At 48.9% G+C, this 25,086-nt stretch overlaps 1 protein-coding gene across 11 annotated transcripts in view; it reads right to left on the bottom strand.

Moving 5' to 3' along the window:
* The window catches only part of ppfia4 (PTPRF interacting protein alpha 4), a 110,694-nt gene that overhangs the window by 30,039 nt on the left and 55,569 nt on the right, over positions 1–25,086 (bottom strand). For 10 of the 11 annotated variants that reach the window (XM_071335468.1, XM_071335462.1, XM_071335471.1 and 7 more), the window contains exons 2-4: positions 950–1,051; positions 717–881; positions 568–642 (exon numbers count right to left, since the gene is read on the bottom strand). In XM_071335468.1, the coding sequence (XP_071191569.1) occupies positions 568–642; positions 717–881; positions 950–1,051 (342 nt within the window). Of the gene's footprint in view, positions 1–567; positions 643–716; positions 882–949; positions 1,052–22,393; positions 22,685–25,086 lie in introns of those variants that run through there. The other variant, XM_071335470.1, reaches the window with a different exon arrangement.

Here is a 25,086-nt window from a genome sequence, read left to right as displayed (position 1 = left end):
TTCTGTTCTATTATATTCTGTTCTGTTCTATTCTATGCAGGCTCCAGGGAGTTGGGGAGAAAGTGGGTGAAAGGTGCAACACACAATACAGGACCAAAAAATGAACCTAACAAGTTATTACTTTGGATCCCATTTGGGTTTTCCTGTGCACAACACAGCTTGTACTGAATGTTTAGTCTTATTTGCCTTTGTAATGGATTCTTGTTGAACAGATGAAGACAGGAGAAAGGGAGAGAGAGAAAGATAGAGGGAACAAATTATTGAATGAACAAGTAAGAGACATTTTAACAGAAAGGGAGTGTGCCTTGGTTCTGTGTGTGTGCTTAAGAGAGAGAGAGAGAGAGAGAGAGAGAGAGAGAGAGAGAGAGAGAGAGAGAGAGAGAGAGAGAGAGAGAGAGAGAGAGAGAGAGAGAGAGAGAGAGAGAGAGAGAGAGAGAGAGAGAGAGAGAGAGAGAGAGAGAACAGAAAGACAGTCCCTTGGTTGCGTGTTGGTCGTTCAGAAAAGCTAGCAGACTGGGGCATCAGCAGATGGCAGGTGAGGACACACACACACACAAACACACACACCTCCTGAGTTGTGGCTGATAACTGTCCCTCCAGTGTAGTCACTCTCTCAAGAGCCACCCGGAGCCTCTCACGCACCTGTAGGACACACCACAGAGTTAGTTTGGGTTGGAATAAAAGCCCGGTTTTCAGTGAGATAAAGGTACACACACCTTCTCGTCCAGGGCTTTGTGGTGTTCGAACAAGGACTTGAGGGCCTTGAGGACCTCCACCTCGCTGGAGACCCCAGAGGGAGGAGGAGCTTGTCTCTTCACCACCGTCATCCTCAGACTGCGCTCGTGACGAGACACCAGACACTCCAGGTGCTCCAAGAGAAGCTAGAGCAGAGACATCACACATGTTATACACATATTATACACTCAGTAACGCACACACTCACTCTTACCCTGGTGTTGTTCCTCTCAGCTTTCAGTTCAGATATCTCCTCTTCTTTCTCCAGCAGCTGTTCCCGACACACGTTCAGCTCCTTGGTCAGAGTGGCAAACTCCTGGGGAAAAAAACAGAAGATAAGATTGATGAGTTCACATTTTCTAAAGAATTTGCAGAGCATCAGTAGTTCACAGACAGCGCTTGTAGAACCTTTCACATTCACATCACATGTTTATCTCACACCATTTCATGTGCCCCACGTGCCCCACCATTTCACCTGCATCACAGGCCCCACCATATCACCTGTACCACAGGCCCCACCATTTTACCTGTACCGCAGGCCCCACCATATCACCTGTACCACAGGCCCCACCATTTTACCTGTACCACAGGCCCCACCATTTCACCTGCACCACAGGCCCCACCATTTCACGTGCACCATTGGCCAAACACCATTTCACCTGCACCACGGGCCAAACACAATTTCACCTGCACCACGGGCCCCAATATTTCACCTGCACCACAGGCCCCACCATTTTACCAGCACCACATGCCCCACCATTTTACCAGCACCACAGGCCCCACCATTTCACGTGCACCATTGGCCAAACACCATTTCACCTGCACAACGGGCCCCACCATTTCACCTGCACCACAGGCCAAACACCATTCACCTGCACCACAGGCCCCACCATTTTACCTGCACCACAGGCCAAACACCATTCACCTGCACCACAGGCCCCACCATTTTACCTGCACCACAGGCCCCACCATTTTACCTGCACCACAGGCCCCACCATTTTACCTGCACCACACCAGGGAGATACTGTGTATTCTATCACCACTTTACTTGGGGTATTTATGTCCAATCACCAGGATCCTTTCCTCTAAACAGCACAGTGGCAGTCAGCACCTGACAAAGTGTCCCAGTTGTGAGATGAACAGATGAATACTTACTATACATACAGGGGGAAATAATGGCATTACATGGCATAATACAGGAGCAGTGACACATACACTAGTCTGTTAAAACCCACCTCTCTGTTCACTAATGTTGATTCTTGTTACTTAGGGGATAGGGCTGAGATAGAAGGGGTGGTGTGTGTGTGTGTGTGTGTGTGTGTGTGTGTGTGTGGCCTAGCCCACGTAGGCTGAGAGGAGCAGCTGTTTTGATTAGTTTTAGTACTGAGGGCTTCTCCAAACTCATAACACCACGCAAGACTGCAGTCTCACTGCTACAGGGCCCACCCAGTCTAGAGACCCACCACACTGCGTGTTTCTCTCTCCGTATGTGTGTGTGTGTCCATGGGTCTATCTATGTGTGTGTGTGTGTGTGTGTGCGTGTCTTTATCAATGTGTGTGTGTCTGCGTGTCTGAGTATTAAAAGCTGCAGGGTATTGGAGTTGGATCAGAGCCAGAGACTCAGGGATGTGCCAACAGAGTGCCAAGAGACATGCAGTAATACACACACACACACACACACACACACACACACACACACACACACACACACACACACACACACACACACACACACACACACACACACACCAAATGTGACAAAGACAAGTGTCTGTGCTGCCGTCTCTATAATGACTATTCTGTTCTGTCCTGAGTCACTGAGTTTGAATTTCACATGAACACAAACACCCCACAAACACACACAGAGTATGGTTTTCAGATTACCCTGACTGGTAGAGCAGAGAAGAAAAGAGGAGGGAGAGAGAGAGGGAAGAAAAGAAGAAGGGAGAGGAAAGGGAAAAAAGGGTCAGTGCATTCATTTTACCATTGTTTTTCACTGGAGGCCAGTGGAAACCTACAAACAGATGTTCCATCTCACTGTCTCTCACTGTCTATTTCAATCAGAGCAAAAGCCTCAACACCCCCCCTCCACCTCATCCTTTTAGCTGCTCCCTCTCTCCCCCCTCTGTCCCTATCAGCTTCTCGTGCACGTCAGGAAAAAGCAATTGGGAGAAGCATGGATTCATAAACGCTTGAGAATAAACAAAAGGGGATTGAAAACACGCATCCTTGATCAGAGATGAGTGTTGTTCATTCCCCCCCCCCCCTCCTCTCTTTACCTATCATCCTTCACACAGAATAATCAACCAACATCATGGCTTTGTATTTGAGCTGTAATTCTGAGTGTGTTGAATGATGTCATGGTGCCCTCCAGACTAGGTAATAAAAGATCCAGACGGCTTTAGTGCTTGTTGTGGTTCCATGGACCATGGTTACCCCTGAGTGAACTGGAGCAGTACTGAGGCCTGATGGGAAATGAAGTTCCAGGTATTATGTTGGTTATTCTATAGCAGGTCTTGAGTAGGAGGGGCTCACACAGAGGACAAATACTGCTGCTATCTCTCTCTGTGTCTCCATCTCTCTAATACACACTCAAAGGCTACATATTGAAGCTGGAAAATCTTCTGGAAGTCCGGAAAAGGCCATTTTGTCTGCCACAAACCACAATCCGATGTGTGAGATGTGTGAGTGTGTTGGTATTTCTGAGTTAGACTGTGAGCCGTTGCCAAGCAATGCTGAGCTCAGACATTGTAAAGGGATTTCTCTCCTTGGCTTCCTTAAGCAGTTTGGGATTAAGGGATGAAAGCAATATGCTGGACTGAAAAGTGTATGTGTGTGTGTTGGTGTGTGTGTTTCTCGTTCTCTGTGTGTGTATGTAGGATGTTGTACTACAGTCTGACAGACTCAAACTCTCTAAGGAAATCAATTCTAGATTCCACATCGAACAGACAACAAAACACACAAACACAATATCAACACACAAGTACACATTCACTATATTTTAGAGCCAGATGAGTCATTTTAGAACAGTCAGTCAAACACATCCAGTTACTGTCTTTACAGCTCAGAGAGAATGACCTTCAGTAAGTATGGGTATGTGTGCACTGCAGAAATAGAATAAACACTCTCTTGTATTAGAAGTGTGTAAATGTGCGTGTTAGGTTTTACAGTTTTAGACTACGTCATACACTTAGGCATTTAAATGAATCCAAACCCCTGAGACACGCAAGTGACACAACCCCCTTTACAACATCCGAACACACCATGTGTGTGTGTGTTTGTGTGTGTGCGCCTCTTGTCACTATTATAGATAGGATAGGAGAATTGGTTAATCTTGTCGTGGTGTAATTGACTTGTAAACCCCTGTGTTTGTCTGTGCGTGTGTTTAGTGTCTCAGTCCTCCTGGGATTGGTGGAAAGATAATTAACGCTACACTTCCTGGACCAATGTGCTGGACCTGTCAATCACAATAAAGCCCAGCCTCTGGAGGGACTTACACATTGTTCTCTTTTTAAAGACTGCTCCACAATCAGCACTTTTTCTCAAACAAGGACACACAAAAGCACACACTCTCTCTCTATCTATGGCTGAGTGATACTTAGGGCTCTATTTTCGGCTGGTGTTAAGCCTGCACAACTGTCAAATGCACGCTTGTTTGCAATTTCGACCTGTTAATGCCAGCGCTCTTTTACTTTCAAACCCTAGCACCAGGATTGGTAATTTACCTGTCTTATATGAGCTCGCTTGCGCTGAGGTGGAAGGGCTCACACTATATCACAATATCTGAGGTGTGTTCTTTCAAACGTGTGCCAAAGTGCCAATTTCAGTTTTCGCTGGTCAGGATATTTAAAGAGCGACTGACCCTAAAAAGCAACTAATCCCTTTGAAAACGGCCTATGTGGCATTGATATGAGTCAGAAACATTTATTCTATTGTCAAAATATACTACAATGTAAATAGGATAATTTGGTCAACAAGTCAGTCTCGTCTAAAACGGAGTTTGGAACCTCAGTGTGTCGTCACAAGGAGTAAACAAAGGTTGGATTACAATCATGTAAACAAATGATGCCAGGTTCCACATGCAAATCGCCCTTCCTCCCACTTCCCTTCATTGAGAGGTGCTTTGCTTGCATTGGTTTTGGGCCCAGGCTGCCTCCCGGGCCTGAGCCAGGTGCCCCGTTCAAAGCCCATGTTGAAGTCAGCTCAAAACAAAAGTGAAGTAATTAGCACGTGAGTAGGATTCTGTGTTTTCACATGCAAAAGTGATTGCAACATGACCGAGCGACACAGATTACTGTTCGACTTGAGAAAGATGCTCCTCCCTCACCGCCAGAGTATGTGAGCGGAGTGAGGCTGGACCGGAGCTCCAGCAGCGCTCACTTCCCGAGCTCAGGGCATGCTCACAACAGCATGCATGCATGCATTTGTAGTCTACTTGTGTGATGCTATAGCCCCTATAGCTTCAGCTACTGTCATGGAGTTCACAAAATATTTTCATAAAGAAACAGATAAAACACACAGGTGTTAAATCAAGGTGACTTACAAAGATGAGGACCAAGAGCAAGAGAGGGAGTGTGGTGATGTAGTGTCCACAACTAAAGAATCATTGTTGAATCTGAAATCCCAAAAGTCTAATGGTGTACAGTACTTAATATTTGCACATGCTAAAATAAAGGAACGAGGTGGGTAGATAACTAAGTGTGTCATTGTAGCAAAGTATTTCTAAACAAAAAATCTGATCTCTTAAACGTCTCGTTCATTATGTTCTATTATCTATACAATAGGCCATAGTTGATTTTGGCGCCCGGGGAACAGCTGCCTCGCTCAGGGGAAGAATGTCAATTTTTACCTTGTCAGCTCGGGGATTCGATCCAGCAACCTTTCGGTTACTGGTCCAACGCTCCTACCCCCAAGCCTGGAATATTCCCATGTTTAAGGAGCTTTTTTTTTGTTGCCTAAAAACCTTTAGGCCTACCTACAGTATATATATATATATAAACAACTCGTAATCTCTGCCCAGCCTGGCAAGAGCGGCCAAAAGGGTGTTTAGCATCCCCAGTGGCTCTGCAAGTGTAGAGAGGATATTCTCTGCTGCTGACCTGCTCTCCAGACACCATCACATGAGCCTGAAGACACAGGCTGGCCAAACTACTGTTTCTAAAAATAAATTCAAAAAATAAATTCAAAGGCTCTAATAAGTCATTTTTTGTTAAAAAATAATAATAATCTGAGTAAGTTTATAGATAATTTATAGACTATAATGATCAGGGTTGGGGAGTAACGTATTGTCACGCCCTGACCTTAGAGATCCTTTTTATGTCTCTATTTTGGTTTGGTCAGGGCGTGAGTTGGGGTGGGCATTCTATGTTTTGTGTTTCTATGATTTTCTATTTCTATGTTTTGGCCGGGTATGGTTCTCAATCAGGGACAGCTGTCTATCGTTGTCTCTGATTGAGAACCATACTTAGGTAGCTCTTTTTTCCACCTGTGTTTGTGGGAAGTTGACTTTGTTTAGGGCACATAGCCTTTGAGCTTCACGGTTTGTTTGTAGTGTTTATTGTTTTGTTCGACGTCTTGTTTAATAAAGGAACATGTACGCCTACCATGTACGCCTTTTTAATGGGGGGGGGGGGGGGGCACACGGAGAGTGTGGCTGAGTCAGGTTGGAGACCTGAGCCAACTCCCCGTGCTTACCGTGGCGAGCATGTGACTGGTCAGGCCCCGTGCTATGGGGTGATGCGCACTGTGTCTCGGTTGAGCATTCACAGGCCGGTGTGCTCGGTGCCAGCGTCCCGCATTTGCCGGGTGGAAGTGGGCATCCAGCCAGAACGGGTTGTGCCAGCTCTGCGCTCGAGACCGCCAGTGCGCCTCCACGGCCTAGTGTATCCGGTGCTTCGGCCAAGGAAGAAGCCTCCTGTATGTCTCCCCAGCCTGGTGAGTCCTGTGCCTGCTCCCAGAGCCAGGCCTCCTGTGTGTCTCTCCACTCCAGAGACGGTCTCCAGTCCGGAGCTTCCAGCGACGTTCTCTAGTCCGGAGCCTCCAGCGACGTTCTCCAATCCGGAGCCTCCAGCGATGTTCTCCAGTCCGGAGCCTCCAGCGACGTTCTCCAGTCCGGAGCCTTCAGCGACGGCCTCCAGTCCAGAGCTTTCAGCGAGGGTGCCCAGTCCGGGGCCCGCAGCGAGGGTGCCCAGTCCGGGGCCCGCTACGAGGGTCCCCAGTCCGGGGTCCGCAACGAGGGTGCCCAGTCCGGGGCCCGCTACGAGGGTCCCCAGTCCGGGGTCGGCGGCGAGGGTCCCCGCACCTGAGCCGCCGCCGCGGATAGATGCCCACCCAGACCCTCCCCAATAGGTTTAGGTTTTGCGGCCGGAGTCTGCACCTTTGGGGGGGGGAGGGGTACTGTCACGCCCTGACCTTAGAGATAATTTTTATGTCTCTATTTTGGTTTGGTCAGGGCGTGAGTTGGGGTGGGCTTTCTATGTTTTGTGTTTCTATGATTTTCTATTTCTATGTTTTGGCCGGGTATGGTTCTCAATCAGGGACAGCTGTCTATCGTTGTCTCTGATTGAGAACCATACTTATGTAGCTCTTTTTTCCACCTGTGTTTGTGGGAAGTTGACTTTGTTTAGGGCACATAGTCTTTGAGCTTCACGGTTTGTTTGTAGTGTTTATTGTTTTGTTCGGCGTCTTGTTTAATAAAGGAACATGTACGCTCACTACGCTGCACCGTGGTCCTCTTTTTTCAAGGGCCGTTGCACGTATTACATGTAAGGGATTACAAAAATACGGTAACTGTAATCCGTTACGTTACCAGCTAAAATATTGTAATCAGATTACAGATACTTTTGAAAAACTAGATAATTACTTCGAGGATAACTTTTAAATTCAGAACGAATGTTTGCGGAAAACAAATCTTTGGCACCTCTGTTTTCTCAATGACATTCAAATCAGCATTGAAAAAAGGCGCAAGATTAAGTTTGTTCCACCTGAGCGAGTCTGACCACAAGTCAGAGACCACTATGATGACACACCAAATGTGTTTGATGGATCGTGGGAAAGAGCAGGAATAGGCTTTTGTAGGCTACAGTCCAAGCTATGCCTTCCAATGGTGTGACTGCTGTCAGCATCCAAAGATTATCCAACTTGAATAAATGCTTGGAGGTAAGGATGACAGCAGTGGTGTAGTTTAAGGCGATACGGATATCACTTATTATTAAAATCTACATAGCGCATTGATGTGAATCACACTGCTGCTCTCTCATTTAGCTATTTACGCCTTATAGATTGTGGTTGTTGTGGATGGCTGTTCACAAATCTAAATGTGTATTTTAACCATATAATGGTTGAATTCAATACGTTTAAGCTGCCTATCAATCATTGTTTGTAGTTGCTACATCCATTTTTGGACTTATAAATTATATACATTATATATATATATAGTATCAGTCAAAGTTTGGACACACCTACTCTTTTGACTGGTACTATATATATATATACAGTGGGGAGAACAAGTATTTGATACACTGCCGATTTTGCAGGTTTTCCTACTTACAAAGCATGTAGAGGTCTGTAATTTTTATCATTGGTAAAATCAAATCAAATCAAATTTTATTTGTCACATACACATGGTTAGCAGATGTTAATGCGAGTGTAGCGAAATGCTTGTGCTTCTAGTTCCGACAATGCAGTAATAACCAACGAGTAATCTAACCTAACAATTCCACAACTACTACCTTATACACACAAGTGTAAAGGGATAAAGAATATGTACATAAAGATATATGAATGAGTGATGGTACAGAACGGCATAGGCAAGAAGCAGTAGATGGTATAGAGTACAGTATATACATATGAGATGAGTAATGTAGGGTATATAAACATAAAGTGGCATAGTTTAAAGTGGCTAGTGATACATGTATTACATAAAGATGGCAAGATGCAGTAGATGATATAGAGTACAGTATATACATATACATATGAGATGAGTAATGTAGGGTATGTAAACATTATATTAAGTGGCATTGTTTAAAGTGGCTAGTGATACATTTTTACATAAATTTCCATCAATTCCCATTATTAAAGTGGCTGGAGTTGAGTCAATATGTTGGCAGCGGCCACTAAATGTTAGTGGTGGCTGTTTAACAGTCTGATGGCCTTGAGATAGAAGCTGTTTTTCAGTCTCTCGGTCCCTGCTTTGACGCACCTGTACAGACCTCACCTTCTGGATGATAGCGGGGTGAACAGGCAGTGGCTCGAGTGGTTGTTGTCCTTGATGATCTTTATGGCCTTCCTGTGACATCAGGTGGTGTAGGTGTCCTGGAGGGCAGGTAGTTTGCCCCCGGTGATGCGTTGTGCAGACCTCACTACCCTCTGGAGAGCCTTACGGTTGTGGGCGGAGCAGTTGCCGTACCAGGCGGTGATACAGCCCGACAGGATGCTCTCGATTGTGCATCTGTAGAAGTTTGTGAGTGCTTTTGGTGACAAGCCGAATTTCTTCAGCCTCCTGAGGTTGAAGAGGCGCTGCTGCGCCTTCTTCACAATGCTGTCTGTGTGGGTGGACCAATCCAGTTTGTCCGTGATGTGTACCCCGAGGAACTTAAAACTTACTACCCTCTCCACTACTGTCCCGTCGATGTGGATAGGGGGGTGCTCCCTCTGCTGTTTCCTGAAGTCCACAATCATCTCCTTTGTTTTGTTGACGTTGAGTGTGAGGTTATTTTCCTGACACCACACTCCGAGGGCCCTCACCTCCTCCCTGTAGGCCATCTCGTCGTTGTTGTTAATCAAGCCTACCACTGTAGTGTTGTCCGCAAACTTGATGATTGAGTTGGAGCAGTGCATGGCCACACAGTCGTGGGTGAACAGGGAGTACAGGAGAGGGCTCAGAACGCACCCTTGTGGGGTCCCAGTGTTGAGGATCAGCGGGGTGGAGATGTTGTTACCTACCCTCACCGCCTGGGGGCGGCCCGTCAGGAAGTCCAGTACCCAGTTGCACAGGGCGGGGTCGAGACCCAGGGTCTCGAACTTGATGAAGAGTTTGGAGGGTACTATGGTGTTAAATGCTGAGCTGTAGTCGATGAACAGCATTCTCACATAGGTATTCCTCTTGTCCAGATGGGTTAGGGCAGTGTGCAGTGTGGTTGCGATTGCGTCGTCTGTGGACCTATTGGGTCGGTAAGCAAATTGGAGTGGGTCTAGGGTGTCAGGTAGGGTGGAGGTGATATGGTCCTTGACTAGTCTCTCAAAGCACTTCATGATGACGGAAGTGAGTGCTACGGGGCGGTAGTCGTTTAGCTCAGTTACCTTAGCTCTCTTGGGAACAGAAACAATGGTGGCCCTCTTGAAGCATGTGGGAACAGCAGACTGGGATAAGGATTGATTGAATATGTCCGTAAACACACCAGCCAGCTGGTCTGCGCATGCTCTGAGGACGCGGCTGGGAATGCCGTCTGGGCCTGCAGCCTTGCGAGGGTTAACACGTTTAAATGTTTTACTCACCTCGGCTGCAGTGAAGGAGAGCCCGCAGGTTTTGGTAGCGGGCCGTGTCAGTGGCACTGTATTGTCCTCAAAGCGAGCAAAAAAGTTATTTAGTCTGTCTGGGAGCAAGACATCCTGGTCCGCAACGGGGCTGGTTTTCTTTTTGTAATCCGTGATTGACTGTAGACCCTGCCACATACCTCTTGTGTCTGAGCTGTTGAATTGCGACTCTACTTTGTCTCTATACTGGCACTTAGCTTGTTTGATTGCCTTGCGGAGGGAATAGCTACACTGTTTTGTATTCGGTCATGTTTCCGGTCACCTTGCCCTGATTAAAAGCAGTGGTTCGTGCTTTCAGTTTCACGCGAATGCTGCCATCAATCCACGGTTTCTGGTTTGGGAATGTTTTAATCGTTGCTGTGGTTATTACGTCGCCGGTGCACTTTCTAATGAACTCGCTCACCGAATCAGCGTATTCGTCAATGTTGTTGTTGTGTGCAAACCTGGTACACTTCAACTGTGAGAGATGGAATCTAAAACAAAAATCCAGAATGTCACATTGTATGATTTTTAAGTAATTAATTTGCATTTTATTGCATGACATAAGTATTTGATACATCAGAAAAGCAGAACTTAATATTTGGTACAGAAACCTTTGTTTGCAATTACAGAGATCATATGTTTCCTGTAGTTCTTGACCAGGTTTGCACACACTGCAGCAGGGATTTTGGCCCACTCCTCCATACAGACCTTCTCCAGATCCTTCAGGTTTCGGGGCTGTCGCTGGGCAATACGGACTTTCAGCTCCCTCCAAAGATTTTCTATTGGGTTCAGGTCTGGAGACTGGCTAGGCCACTCCAGGACCTTGAGATGCTTCTTACGGAGCCACTCCTTAGTTGCCCTGGCTGTGTGTTTCGGGTCGTTGTCATGCTGGAAGACCCAGCCACAACCCATCATCAATGCTCTTACTGAGGGAAGGAGGTTGTTGGTCAAGATCTCGCGATACATGGCCCCATCCATCCTCCCCTCAATACGGTGCAGTCGTCCTGTCCCCTTTGCAGAAAAGCATCTCCAAAGAATGATGTTTCCACCTCCATGCTTCACGGTTGGGATGGTGTTCTTGGGGTTGTACTTATTCTTCTTCTTCCTCCAAACACGGCGAGTGGAGTTTAGACCAAAAAGCTCTATTTTTGTCTCATCAGACCACATGACCTTCTCCCATTCCTCCTCTGGATCATCCAGATGGTCATTGGCAAACTTCAGACGGGCCTGGACATGCGCTGGCTTGAGCAGGGGGACCTTGCGTGCGCTGCAGGATTTTAATCCATGACGGCGTAGTGTGTTACTAATGGTTTTCTTTGAGACTGTGGTCCCAGCTCGCTTCAGGTCATTGACCAGGTCCTGCCGTGTAGTTCTGGGCTGATCCCTCATCTTCCTCATAATCATTGATGCCCCACGAGGTGAGATCTTGCATGGAGCCCCAGACCGAGGGTGATTGACCGTCATCTTGAACTTCTTCCATTTTCTAATAATTGCGCCAACAGTTGTTGCCTTCTCACCAAGCTACTTGCCTATTGTCCTGTAGCCCATCCCAGCCTTGTGCAGGTCTACAATTTTATCCCTGATGTCCTTACACAGCTCTCTGGTCTTGGCCATTGTGGAGAGGTTGGAGTCTGTTTGACTGAGTGTGTGGACAGGTGTCCTTTATACAGGCAACGAGTTCAAACAGGTGCAGTTAATACAGGTAATGAGTGGAGAACAGGAGGGCTTCTTAAAGAAAAACTAACAGGTCTGTGACAGCCGGAATTCTTACTGGTTGGTAGGTGATCAAATACTTATGTCATGCAATAAAATACAAATGAATTACTTAAAAATCATACAATGTGATTTTCTGGATTTTTGTTTAAGATTCAGTCTCTCACAGTTGAAGTGTACCTATGATAAAAAATTACAGACCTCTACATGCTTTGTAAGTAGGAAAACCTGCAAAATCGGCAGTGTATCAAATAATTGTTCTCCCCACTGTATATATACAGTGGGGAGAACAAGTATTTGATACACTGCCGATTTTGCAGGTTTTCCTACTTACAAAGCATGTAGAGGTCTGTAATTTTTATCACAGGTACACTTCAACTGTGAGAGACGGAATCTAAAACAAAAATCCAGAAAATCACATTGTATGATTTTTAAGTAATTAATTTGCATTTTATTGCATGACATAAGTATTTGATCACCTACCAACCAGTAAGATTTCCGGCTCTCACAGACCTGTTAGTTTTTCTTTAAGACGCCCTCCTGTTCTCCACTCATTACCTGTATTAACTGCACCTGTTTGAACTCAATACCTATATAAAAGACACCTGTCCACACACTCAATCAAACAGACTCCAACCTCTCCACAATGGCCAAGACCAGAGAGCTGTGTAAGGACATCAGGGATAAAATTGTAGACCTGCAAAAGGCTAGGATGGACTACAGGACAATAGGCAAGCAGCTTGGTGAGAAGGCAACAACTGTTGGCGCAATTATTAGAAAATGGAAGAAGTTCAAGATGACGGTCAATCACCCTCGGTCTGGGGCTCCATGCAAGATCTCACCTCGTGGGGCATCAATGATCATGAGGAAGGTGAGGGATCAGCCCAGAACTACACGGCAGGACCTGGTCAATGACCTGAAGAGAGCTGGGACCACAGTCTCAAAGAAAACCATTAGTAACACACTACGCCGTCATGGATTAAAATCCTGCAGCGCACGCAAGGTCCCTCTGCTCAAGCCAGCGCATGTCCAGGACCGTCTGAAGTTTGCCAATGACCATCTGGATGATCCAGAGGAGGAATGGGAGAAGGTCATGTGGTCTGATGAGACAAAAATATAGCTTTTTGGTCTAAACTCCACTCGCCGTGTTTGGAGGAAGAAGAAGGATGAGTACAACCCCAAGAACACCATCTCAACCGTGAAGCATGGAGGTGGAAACATCATTCTTTGGGGATGCTTTTCTGCAAAGGGGACAGGGCGACTGCACCGTATTGAGGGGAGGATGGATGGGGCCATTTATCGCGAGATCTTGGCCAACAACCTCCTTCCCTCAGTAAGAGCATTGAAGATGGGTCGTGGCTGGGTCTTCCAGCATGACAACGACCCGAAACACACAGCCAGGGCAACTAAGGAGTGGCTCCGTAAGAAGCATCTCAAGGTCCTGGAGTGGCCTAGCCAGTCTCCAGACCTGAACCCAATATAAAATCTTTGGAGGGAGCTGAAAGTCCGTATTGCCCAGCGACAGCCCCCAAACCTGAAGGATCTGGAGAAGGTCTGTATGGAGGAGTGGGCCAAAATCCCTGCTGCAGTGTGTGCAAACCTGGTCAAGAACTACAGGAAATGTATGATCTCTGTAATTGCAAACAAAGGTTTCTGTACCAAATATTAAGTTCTGCTTTTCTGATGTATCAAATACTTATTTCATGCAATAAAATGCAAATTAATTACTTAAAAATCATACAATGTGATTTTCTGGATATTTGTTTTAGATTCTGTCTCTCACAGTTGAAGTGTACCTATGATAAAAATTACAGACCTCTACATGCTTTGTAAGTAGGAAAACCTGCAAAATCGGCAGTGTATCAAATACTTGTTCTCCCCACTGTATATATATATATATATATAAACGCTTGGAGGTAAGGATGACAGCAATGGTGTAGTCTAAGGCGATATGGATATCACTTATTATTGATATCTACATAGCGCATTGATGACTTCTGCCGAAGTCGGTCCCTCTCCTTGTTCGGGCGGCGTTCGGCGGTCGACATCACCGGCCTTCTAGCTATCACCGATCCACTTTTCATGTTCCATTTGTTTTGTCTTTGTTTTCTACACACCTGGTTTCAATTTCCTCATTACATGTTCATTATTTAACCCTCTGGTTTCCTCATGTTTGTGTGCGTGTTTGTGTTATTGTCAGGCTATGATTCTGACGGCTGGTATTATTGTTGCCGGGTTTTGTTATTACGCCCGTTTATTCGTGGTTCCGGTATTTTTCCTGCACCAATGTATTGTGTTGGTTCTGGTGTTTACTTTATTAAATACCTTGTCCACGCATTTCAGCTCTCCTGCGCCTGACTCCTTTTCACCAGTTACCCACAGCCTTGACACCCAAGAAGACTCAATGCTGTAATCGCTGCCAAAGTTGCTTCAACAAAGTACTGATATTTCAGTTTTTTATTTGTAATAAATTTGCAAAAATGTCTAAAAGACATTTTTTTCTATGTCATTATGGGGTATTGTGTGTAGATTGATGAGGGGAATTAAAAAAATATATATTTTAGAATAAGGCTGTAAGGTAACAAAATGTGGAAAAAGTCAAGAGGTCTGAATACTTTCCCGAAGGCACTGTATATCCATCCCCGTCTCCAAAGAGCCAACTTGTCTGGTTACCAAAGACGCGCTCCTCCAAACATACTGTAGGCTATTCAAAATGTTAATTTCTATAACGACATATCAACAGTAGGCCTGGGCTATATCTTGCTTATTGACAAAGTGCCTCACACATACAATTTACAGGAGGGCACCTAGTATTTTTTGTTGTTGAGAAGTGCGATGCATAAAGGCCTATAATCGTTGAAGCCAATTACCACAATGTTGACTGTCAACACTCCAAACATATTGAACAAACACTGGATTTCTTTTTGTTGTTGTACTGTTGCAGTTACTCATTACTGTAGCCTATGCCATTTAATAAACTATAGTATCAATCCACAATGGACTAGGATGAGAATATTCTATTCCCGCAGCCGAATTGGAATTGATGACAACGCAAAGACCGTAAATTAACTACAGAGCTTGAGACAAACGCATGCGGTATTAAGCCATGGGACGCATTGATTGGCCAGTGAGTGGCCAAGCCCTCATCACACCTACAACTTGTTAATTCATCAAAACCCAGGCCTTCACACTACCGCCAGCTATTGAGCTCATAATATTTCTGACACACCCCTGGACCTATAGCACTACCACCAGCGGTTAGATACCATTACATTAGGTTTGTTAAAATAGAGCCCTTATGGTGAAATGAGCAGAGAATAAAGGGATGGAGGAAGGATGACAGGAGGAGAGAAAAAGATGGGGAGCACTGAACGACTGCTTCCTTAAGGAGAGTCAGATATCAGGGCTGAGAAAGTCTACCACTGCAGAGAGAGAAAAAGAGAGAGAGAGCGAGAGGGAGAGGGGGGAGAGAGGGGAGAGAGAGAGGGAGCGAGAAGAAGAGGGAGTGAGAGGGAGAGGAAGAGGGAGAGGTTGATAATGATGAATCAGACACATCATGTATAAGAAACAGATTGCCTTTAATCAAGCATCCCGGTATGCAATATGTTAAGTACTTCTGAATGACAGGCGTGGTATGACTCCTTGTCTACAAGACTCTTTGAGAACATATTATAGACCAAACAGTGAAAACATAGGCCTCCAATTTTTTATGAAATATGGATTGTCATTTTTCTGGGGCTGTGGAAAAAAAGCACAAGGATGACTTAGTGGCCCCAACCAACACTCCCCCAGATATTTTGTAACATGCCATATAAGTCCTCTGTCATGGAAAATACACACACACACACAGGGCTGTGACGGTCATGGAATTTTGTATGACGGTAATTTGCCAGCCAAACACACATTTTCTCCTCTCTCCACTCCTGACTGCATGTGCTGCTGTAGAAATAGAATGAAATTGCCAGGGTTAGAGGTTCCAAGCCTGTTCTATTAATTGTATTTCTATGTGTGCTGCTGAATTGTGGGGGGTGTTGCCTAGGCAACTGAAGACTCGTTTGCTACAACACCTTGTTTGTTTCAGCAAGGAACAACAAAGTTTCATCACATTGTTAAGAGTCCATGTTAGCGCAGTAACGGACTCAACCGCACGAATGCCTGGCCGTCCCATCTTCAGTCACTTGTCCAAAAACGGTTATGACGGTTATTTTATTTTCATGATGGTCTTCATTCGTAATCGTCGGTTACACGGTTATACAGTAATTGTGCCAGACCTTCACACACACAAAGAACCTTGTCCTGGCTTTGGTCTTTGATTGGCTGTGACTAATAGTCAACCGCAGCATCTGCCTGCACACATATGTCACCATGACAACACATCATTAGGAAAGTTGGAAGTGTCTGAGATTGTCATGTCCGCCTTCCTCCTCGTCTGAGGAGGAGTAGTTGGAAGGATCGGAGGACCAATATGCAGCATGGTAAGTGTTCATCTTGATATTTATTTAAAAAGAGAACACTGAACGAACTATACAAAAATAACAAACAACGAACGTGAAGCTATCGAATAATAGTGCTGACACAAAACACTACACATAGACAATCACCCACAACCCACAATGACAAAACAGGCTACCTAAATATGGTTCCCAATCAGAGACAACGACTAACACCTGCCTCTGATTGAGAACCATATCAGGCCAAACACAGAAACAGACAAACTAGACATACAACATAGAATGCCCACTCAGATCACACTCTGACCAAACAAAACATATAAACCTACAAAGCAAACTATGGTCAGGGCGTGGCAGTACCCCCACCCCAAGGTGCGGACTCCGGCCGCAAAACCTAAACCTATAGGGGAGGGTCTGGGTGGGCATCTATCCGCAGTGGCGGCTCTGGCGCGGGACGTGGACCCCACTCCACCATAGTCATTACCCGCTTCAGTGGGCTCTTAGGAACGGCGACCCTCGCCGCCAACCTTGGACTGGCAACCCTACTAAAGGGCCCCACTGGACTGAGGGGCAGCTCCGGACTGAGGGGCAGCTCCGGACTGAAAGGCAGCTCCGGACTGAAAGGCAGCTCCGGACTGAAAGGTAGCTCAGGACTGAGGGGCAGCTCCGGACTGAGGGGCAGCTCCGGACTGAGGGGCAGCTCCGGACTGAAGGGCAGCTCCTGACTGAAAGGCAGCTCCGGACTGAAGGGCAGCTCCGGACTGAAGGGCAGCTCCGGACCGAAGGGCAGCTCCTGACTGACGGACGGCTCTGACGGCTCCTGACTGACGGACGGCTCTGACGGCTCCTGACTGACGGGCGGCTCTGACGGCTCCTGACTGACGGGCGGCTCTGGCGGCTCCTGACTGACGGGCGGCTCTGGCGGCTCCTGACTGACGGGCGGCTCCGGACTGAAAGGCAGCTCCGGACTGAAAGGCAGCTCCGGACTGAGGGGCAGCTCCGGACTGAGGGGCAGCTCCGGACTGAGGGGCAGCTCCGGACTGAAGGGCAGCTCCGGACTGAAGGGCAGCTCCGGACCGAAGGGCAGCTCCTGACTGACGGACGGCTCTGACGGCTCCTGACTGACGGACGGCTCTGGCGGCTCCTGACTGACGGGCGGCTCTGGCGGCTCCTGACTGACGGCTCCTGACTGACGGACGGCTCTGGCGGCTCCTGACTGACGGGCGGCTCCTGACTGACGGACGGCTCTGGCGGCTCCTGACTGACGGACGGCTCTGGCGGCTCTTGACAGACGGGCGGCTCTGGCGGCTCCGGACAGACGGGCGGCTCTGGCGGCTCCGGACAGACGGGCGGCTCTGGCGGCTCCGGACAGACGGGCGGCTCTGGCGGCTCCGGACAGACGGGCGGCTCTGGCGGCTCCGGACAGACGGGCGGCTCTGGCGGCTCCGGACAGACGGGCGGCTCTGGCGGCTCCGGACAGACGGGCGGCTCTGGCGGCTCCGGACAGACGGGCGGCTCTGGCGGCTCCGGACAGACGGGCGGCTCTGGCGGCTCCGGACAGACGGGCGGCTCTGGCGGCTCCGGACAGACGGGCGGCTCTGGCGGCTCCGGACAGACGGGCGGCTCTGGCGGCTCCGGACAGACGGGCGGCTCTGGCGGCTCCGGACAGACGGGCGGCTCTGGCGGCTCCGGACAGACGGGCGGCTCTGGCGGCTCCGGACAGACGGGCGGCTCTGGCGGCTCCGGACAGACGGGCGGCTCTGGCGGCTCCGGACAGACGGGCGGCTCTGGCGGCTCCGGACAGACGGGCGGCTCTGGCGGCTCCGGACAGACGGGCGGCTCTGGCGGCTCCGGACAGACGGGCGGCTCTGGCGGCTCCGGACAGACGGGCGGCTCTGGCGGCTCCGGACAGACGGGCGGCTCTGGCGGCTCCGGACAGACGGGCGGCTCTGGCGGCTCCGGACAGACGGGCGGCTCTGGCGGCTCCGGACAGACGGGCGGCTCTGGCGGCTCCGGACAGACGGGCGGCTCTGGCGGCTCCGGACAGACGGGCGGCTCTGGCGGCTCCGGACAGACGGGCGGCTCTGGCGGCTCCGGACAGACGGGCGGCTCTGGCGGCTCCGGACAGACGGGCGGCTCTGGCGGCTCCGGACAGACGGGCGGCTCTGGCGGCTCCGGACAGACGGGCGGCTCTGGCGGCTCCGGACAGACGGGCGGCTCTGGCGGCTCCGGACAGACGGGCGGCTCTGGCGGCTCCGGACAGACGGGCGGCTCTGGCGGCTCCGGACAGACGGGCGGCTCTGGCGGCTCCGGACAGACGGGCGGCTCTGGCGGCTCCGGACAGACGGGCGGCTCTGGCGGCTCCGGACAGACGGGCGGCTCTGGCGGCTCCGGACAGACGGGCGGCTCTGGCGGCTCCGGACAGACGGGCGGCTCTGGCGGCTCCGGACAGACGGGCGGCTCTGGCGGCTCCGGACAGACGGGCGGCTCAGACGGCTCCGGACAGACGGGCGGCTCAGACGGCGCTGGACAGACGGGAGACTCAGACGGCGCTGGACAGACGGGAGACTCAGACGGCGCTGGACAGACGGGAGACTCAGACGGCGCTGGACAGACGGGAGACTCAGACGGCGCTGGACAGACGGGAGACTCAGACGGCGCTGGACAGACGGGAGACTCAGACGGCGCTGGACAGACGGGAGACTCAGACGGCGCTGGACAGACGGGAGACTCAGACGGCGCTGGACAGACGGGAGACTCAGACGGCGCTGGACAGACGGGAGACTCAGACGGCGCTGGACAGACGGGAGACTCAGACGGCGCTGGACAGACGGGAGACTCAGACGGCGCTGGACAGACGGGAGACTCAGACGGCGCTGGACAGACGGGAGACTCAGACGGCGCTGGACAGACGGGAGACTCAGACGGCGCTGGACAGACGGGAGACTCAGACGGCGCTGGACAGACGGGAGACTCAGACGGCGCTGGACAGACGGGAGCACCTGTAGTGAGGAGACAGAGAGACAGCCTGGTGCGGGGGGCTGCCACCGGAGGGCTGGTGCGTGGAGGTGGCACCGGATAGACCGGACCATGGAGGCGCACTGCAGGTCTTGAGCACTGAACCTGCCCAACCCTACCTGGCTGAATGCTCCCCGTAGCCAAGCCAGTGCGGCGAGGTGGAATAGGCCGCACTGGGCTGTGCTGGCGAACCGGGGACACCATGCGTAGGGCTGGTGCCATGTACCCCGGCCCGAGGAGACGCACTGGGGACCAGATGCCTTGAGCCGGCTTCATGGCACCTGGCTCGATAACTACTCTAGCCCGGCCGATACGAGGCGCTGCTATGTACCGCACCGGGCTATGCCTGCTCACCGGGGACACCGTGCGCCTCACGGCATAACACAGTGCCAGCCCGGTCCCTCTCTCCAAGGTAAGCACGAGGAGTTGGCTCAGGTCTCCTACCTGGCTTAGCCACACTCCCCGTGTGCCCCCTCCAAGACATTTTTGGGGCTGCCTCTCTGGCTTCCAGTCGCGCTTACGTGCAGCCTCCTCATACCACCGCCTCTCCGCTTTCGCTGCCTCCAGCTCAGCTTTGGGGCGGCGATACTCTCCAGCCTGTGCCCAGGGTCCCTTGCCGTCCAGAATCTCCTCCCAGGTCCAAGAGTCCTGCGATCGCTGCTTCTGCTGCTTTTGCCCGTTACCACGCTGCTTGGTCCTTTGTTGGTGGGTGATTCTGTCACGCTCGTCGTCCTCCTCAGGAGAAGTTTGAAGGATCGGAGGACCAATATGCAGCATGGTAAGTGTTCATCTTGATATTTATTTAAAAAGAGAACACTGAACGAACTATACAAAAATAACAAACAACGAACGTGAAGCTATCGAATAATAGTGCTGACACAAAACACTACACATAGACAATCACCCACAACCCACAATGACAAAACAGGCTACCTAAATGCCCACTCAGATCACACCCTGACCAAACAAAACATATAAACCTACAAAGCAAACTATGGTCAGGGCGTGACAGAGATAGCATAAAAACACACACACACACACACACACACACACACACACACACACACACACACACACACACACACACACACACACACACACACACACACAGCATGGTGGCTCTCTCCCAGTGTGCCAGCTCCTTGGGCCCCCCTCACAGGGGAAGCTAACTGCAGCACTCCTCAGCTCCTCAGGCACAATGATTACTGACATAGTACTACTCATATCACAGACCACAACTACTGACTCTACAGCTCTGGGAGTAGAATTAAAATGGAGAGAAGAACCATGTGAGAAGAACTGACAGTAGGAATGTCTGTATAAAGTGAATGCAGAACTCTGCTTCAAGTGTTTCTTCACTGTATGAAAGACTGAATAACAACAGTCCTCAGTGAACACACAGCTTGTGATAATGCTTCACGGCCAAGACAGTCAGGCTCGGTGAAATGATGAATGAACATTCAGCATGAGCATCATGACTCAAACAAATTAGACTAAAAGGCCCATAACAGCAGCACACTTGAGAGTGACACGATAGGCATTAACTGAAGCATTCTGCACTGTAACAACAGCACCACAGAAAAGCCACCATCACTCCTGTGAGACTGAGAAAACAATGGAGTCTGAAAATACCAGGCAATCCTATTGACAGGCAGAGAGAGAGACACTGTATGGACAGAAGCTAGAGAGAGACAGATAAATATGCCTGGTTCAGACAGATGGGTAAATGGGAACTGAAGTACACACTTGAAGAGGGATTATCAAAGTGAGGTGTTAGAATGAGTGTGTGTCTGGGGGAAGACCAGGCTGTTTCATTCTAGGTGTTAAGAACAATACACGCTCCTTTATCTGATACACTGACAGGTGTGAATAGAGAGATGATTTAAACACACATCACATGGTAAGGGAGGCCTTACGGATGCATAATAATTATGTGCCAAAGATGATATGCTTAAAAGTCACATTGTCATAATATATAAGTGCTGAGCAAGACACTGCATAAAAGCCTGCTTCTATACTTTAAGAATTTCAAACAGATGCAGGGGCAGTCTGTGTGACAGCATTCTGACTGCAGTGAAAAGAGCTGGCAACAACACAGCCTTCCCCTCTCTCTCTCCTTCTCTCCCCCCTCTCGCTCTTATCAATTTCAATTTTCAATCTCTCTCTCTCTCCTTCTCTCCCTCCTCCCTCTTGCTCTTCTCTATCACTCTCTCCTCCCTCTTGTTCTTCTCTCTCTCTCTCTCCTTCTCTCCCCCCTCTCGCTCTTCTCTCTCTGTCTCTCTCTCCCTCCCCCTTCTCGCACTTATCTCTCTCTCCTCTCCCCCTCTATCTCTCACCCCTCTTTCTTTCTGTTTTACGCTCTCTCTCTCTCTGTGCATACAAAAAAGTGCCAACTCCCCTAAAGTTCCCAAACTTTTCTATCTTTCTCCATTTCTCTTTGAATGCTGCAGAATGGCAGGCAGCCACAGTGGCAAATCAACATGTTTCCCTGGGAGAGAAGCTGTCTGTTACGCCTCCTGTCTTAGTGCCTCAAAAGTCAAACACTTTTCAGTAAATATTGTATACCTCATATTCTGAATTCACTTCACACAGTTGATCTGAAAACATTTTCCATTGACCTGAAAACAACATGAGTGAGAGGGGACAGGCTGGGCAGGGAGGTGAATAGGGGAAGGGGGGTGGACTTTACCAGACTCAGAGGCATACTTTTTTTTACATTTGACATTTGAGTCATTTAGCAGACACTCTTATCCAGAGTGACTTACAGTAGTGAGTGCATACATTTTCATACTGGTCCCCCGTGGGAATCAAACCTACAACCCTGGAGTTGCAAGCGTCGTGCTCTACCAACTGAGCCACGCGCGATGCACATCCATACACACACCATAATCAATGCCATACACACAGTTATGTATGGTTTCTAGTGGTCCCACAACTGATCCATGTGATTAGATCCCTACCTGGTACATGTAGGTGTTAAAGTGGATCCCATTCTGAAGATGGATCTTCACTGTCGGATTCATGACGGAATATCATATCAGATCCCAAACCAGACCAACCAATCCCAGAGACAGAGAGAGCTTGCGTCTCATGTGCCCCTAAATCCCTGCTGTGTGACAGTGAGCCTGGCTGGAATAAAAGAGGTTCCTCTACTGGTCTGTCTACTCTGCTGGGACAAACGACAGAGCTACACTACTGTACTATGCTGCTACAACTACAGCCTACAGCATGGGCTACAGCAGAGAGAGGGAGGGAGGGGCAGGAGTAGAGGGAGAGCTAGAAGGGGAGACAGAATGAGGGAGGAGAGAGGGAGAGATGGGGGGTGCATGGTTGAGGCAGGGCTGCACTAAATATGGGTTGTTGTGATACAGCATAGGAATAGCGAGAGAGAGAGGGAGGGAGATATGAGGAGAGGTGTGTAGTGAGTGGTCAGCTGACTGGACAGGGTTGGACTTAGAGGACTGCTGAGGGGCTGTGTGGCCACCCGTTCACAAACACACTCTCTCGTTCTCTGGGCTAAAAATTGACCTGCCCATCTGGCGTTTGCCCGAAATGCCAGGTGGCCAGTCCGACCCTGCATGGGTGAGAACTTGGCTTTACTGTTGAATGGATGGTTAGAACAGAAGTGTGCATGTTCACTGGCATCACCTCGCTTAAAGAAACAATGCCACTCGTTTAGTAATTAATCAGATAATTACCTCAATCTATTAGACTGTCTGAGTCACTGGTGACCCATTTTAGTTTCCAAACCTACTGCAAGATCAGCCTTTTTGTATTCACCACTGACAGACTACCAACCCAACTCCTCGCCAAGGGGTTTATCAGCACAAAATATGATTTTCTCTCTCTCTAACACACATTCTCTTTCTCTCTCTGACATACATTCTCTCTCTCTCTCATATATCTATAAATGGAGGTGGGCTCAGGACCTCAAAACACATAAAAAAGGTGGTGCTGAGTCTGGAGGTGTAACGGCTGTCAAAGTCGTTCTCCTCCTCAGACGAGGAGGAGCATGGATCGGACCAAGATGCGGATTGATAATTGTACATGTTTAATGTAAATAACAAGAAAACACTACAAACTACAAAACAACAAACGTGACATACCTCAAAACAGTCCTGTGTGGTCCAAACACTGACACAGGAAACAAACACCCACAAAAGCCTACTGCCTATGGCTACCTTAAATATGGCTCCCAATCAGAGACAAATGAATGACAGCTGTCTCTGATTGAGACCCAATCTAGGCAGCCATAGACATAACTAGACAACCTAACAAACACTATCCCATACACATACAACACCCATAGACTAACCAAACACACACAACATACAATGCCCACCCCAACTCACGCCCTGACCAACTAAACATAATCAAAATAACATAAAAATAGGTCAGGAACGTGACAGGAGGGGGCAGATTAGTGGAGCTGATGTGGGGTGATGTTGACAATCGGTCTGCTTATATAACTGATCCGACGCACACCCTGCTCTGCACACCTGTCATTGACTGTACTGTAGATACCACGACAGAAAATGAAAAGACAAATGCTTGCATATCTTTTAGAGCAAGAACATATTAAATCAGTGTGTAAGTGTTTGACTACATATGGTCCATAAGTCTTACAGGGATCGAGAGAGAGAGGCAGGGAGAGACAAAGAGCGAGAGAGAGATGATTGGCGCCCCGTTCTATGTTTGGCTTCTGCGTTCACACACTAATTCCACAGCTGCCTGGCTGCTTTGACAGACAAACAGACAAACACACCCACTGCTTCGACAGGCACACACACGTGTGTGTGTTCACACACAGCTCAAAAAACAGCCCTAGAGAGAGGGGGAGAAGAGGAGAAAATGGAGGGATGTAGAGGAGAGAAGAGGAGGATGAGAAGGAGAGAGAAAAATAATAACATGAGGAATAAATACACAATGAGTAAGGATAACGGGGTAGCAGTACCGAGTGGATGAGCAGGGGTATGAGGTAATTGAGGTAGATATGTACATATAGGTAGGGGTAAAGTGACTGGGCCGTACGCACTACCCTCTGTAGCGCCTTACGGTCGGATGCCAAGCAGTTGCCATACCAAGAGGTGATGCAGCCAATCAAGATGCTCACAATGGAGCAGCTGTATAACTCTTTGAGGATCTGAGGGCCCATGCCAAATATTTTCAGCCTTCTGAGGAGGAAGAGGCATTGTCGTGCCCTTTTCACGACTGTGTTAGTGTGTGTGGACCATCATAAGTCCTTAGTGATGTGGAAGCTTTTGACCCGCTCCACTAAAGCCCCGTCGATGTGTGTGAGATAGTGAGAGATGAGAACTGAAACATCAAGCTGAACACGCAGCCTGTTCTATTCCTGCTGCCTCAAGCCTACTGCAGACGTTCGGCCTGTCTGTCTGTCTGGGCCCTGCTTGGACCTGGTTGTCAAGGAAACAAAAGAGAGGAACTCAACACACAGCAAGACGAACATGGTTAGAGAGAGAGAGCAACAGCAGGAAAGATAACGTGAGATTTAGAGAAGAAAAGAGAGTGACTGTGAAAGAGTGAGTGAGACAGCGAGAGGCCTGTGATGGACTGTGAAAAAGCACACCTCAAAATCTCAGAATAACTGCTATGACTGCCAAGGAACCAAACTAACTCTGATATAAGGTACAAC

This window comes from Salvelinus alpinus, chromosome 12 (assembly GCF_045679555.1).
Source record: "Salvelinus alpinus chromosome 12, SLU_Salpinus.1, whole genome shotgun sequence".
Taxonomy (NCBI): Eukaryota; Metazoa; Chordata; class Actinopteri; order Salmoniformes; family Salmonidae; genus Salvelinus; species Salvelinus alpinus.
The sequence above is the reverse complement of the archived record's forward strand: the minus strand, read 5'-3'. Positions and strand labels throughout refer to the sequence as shown.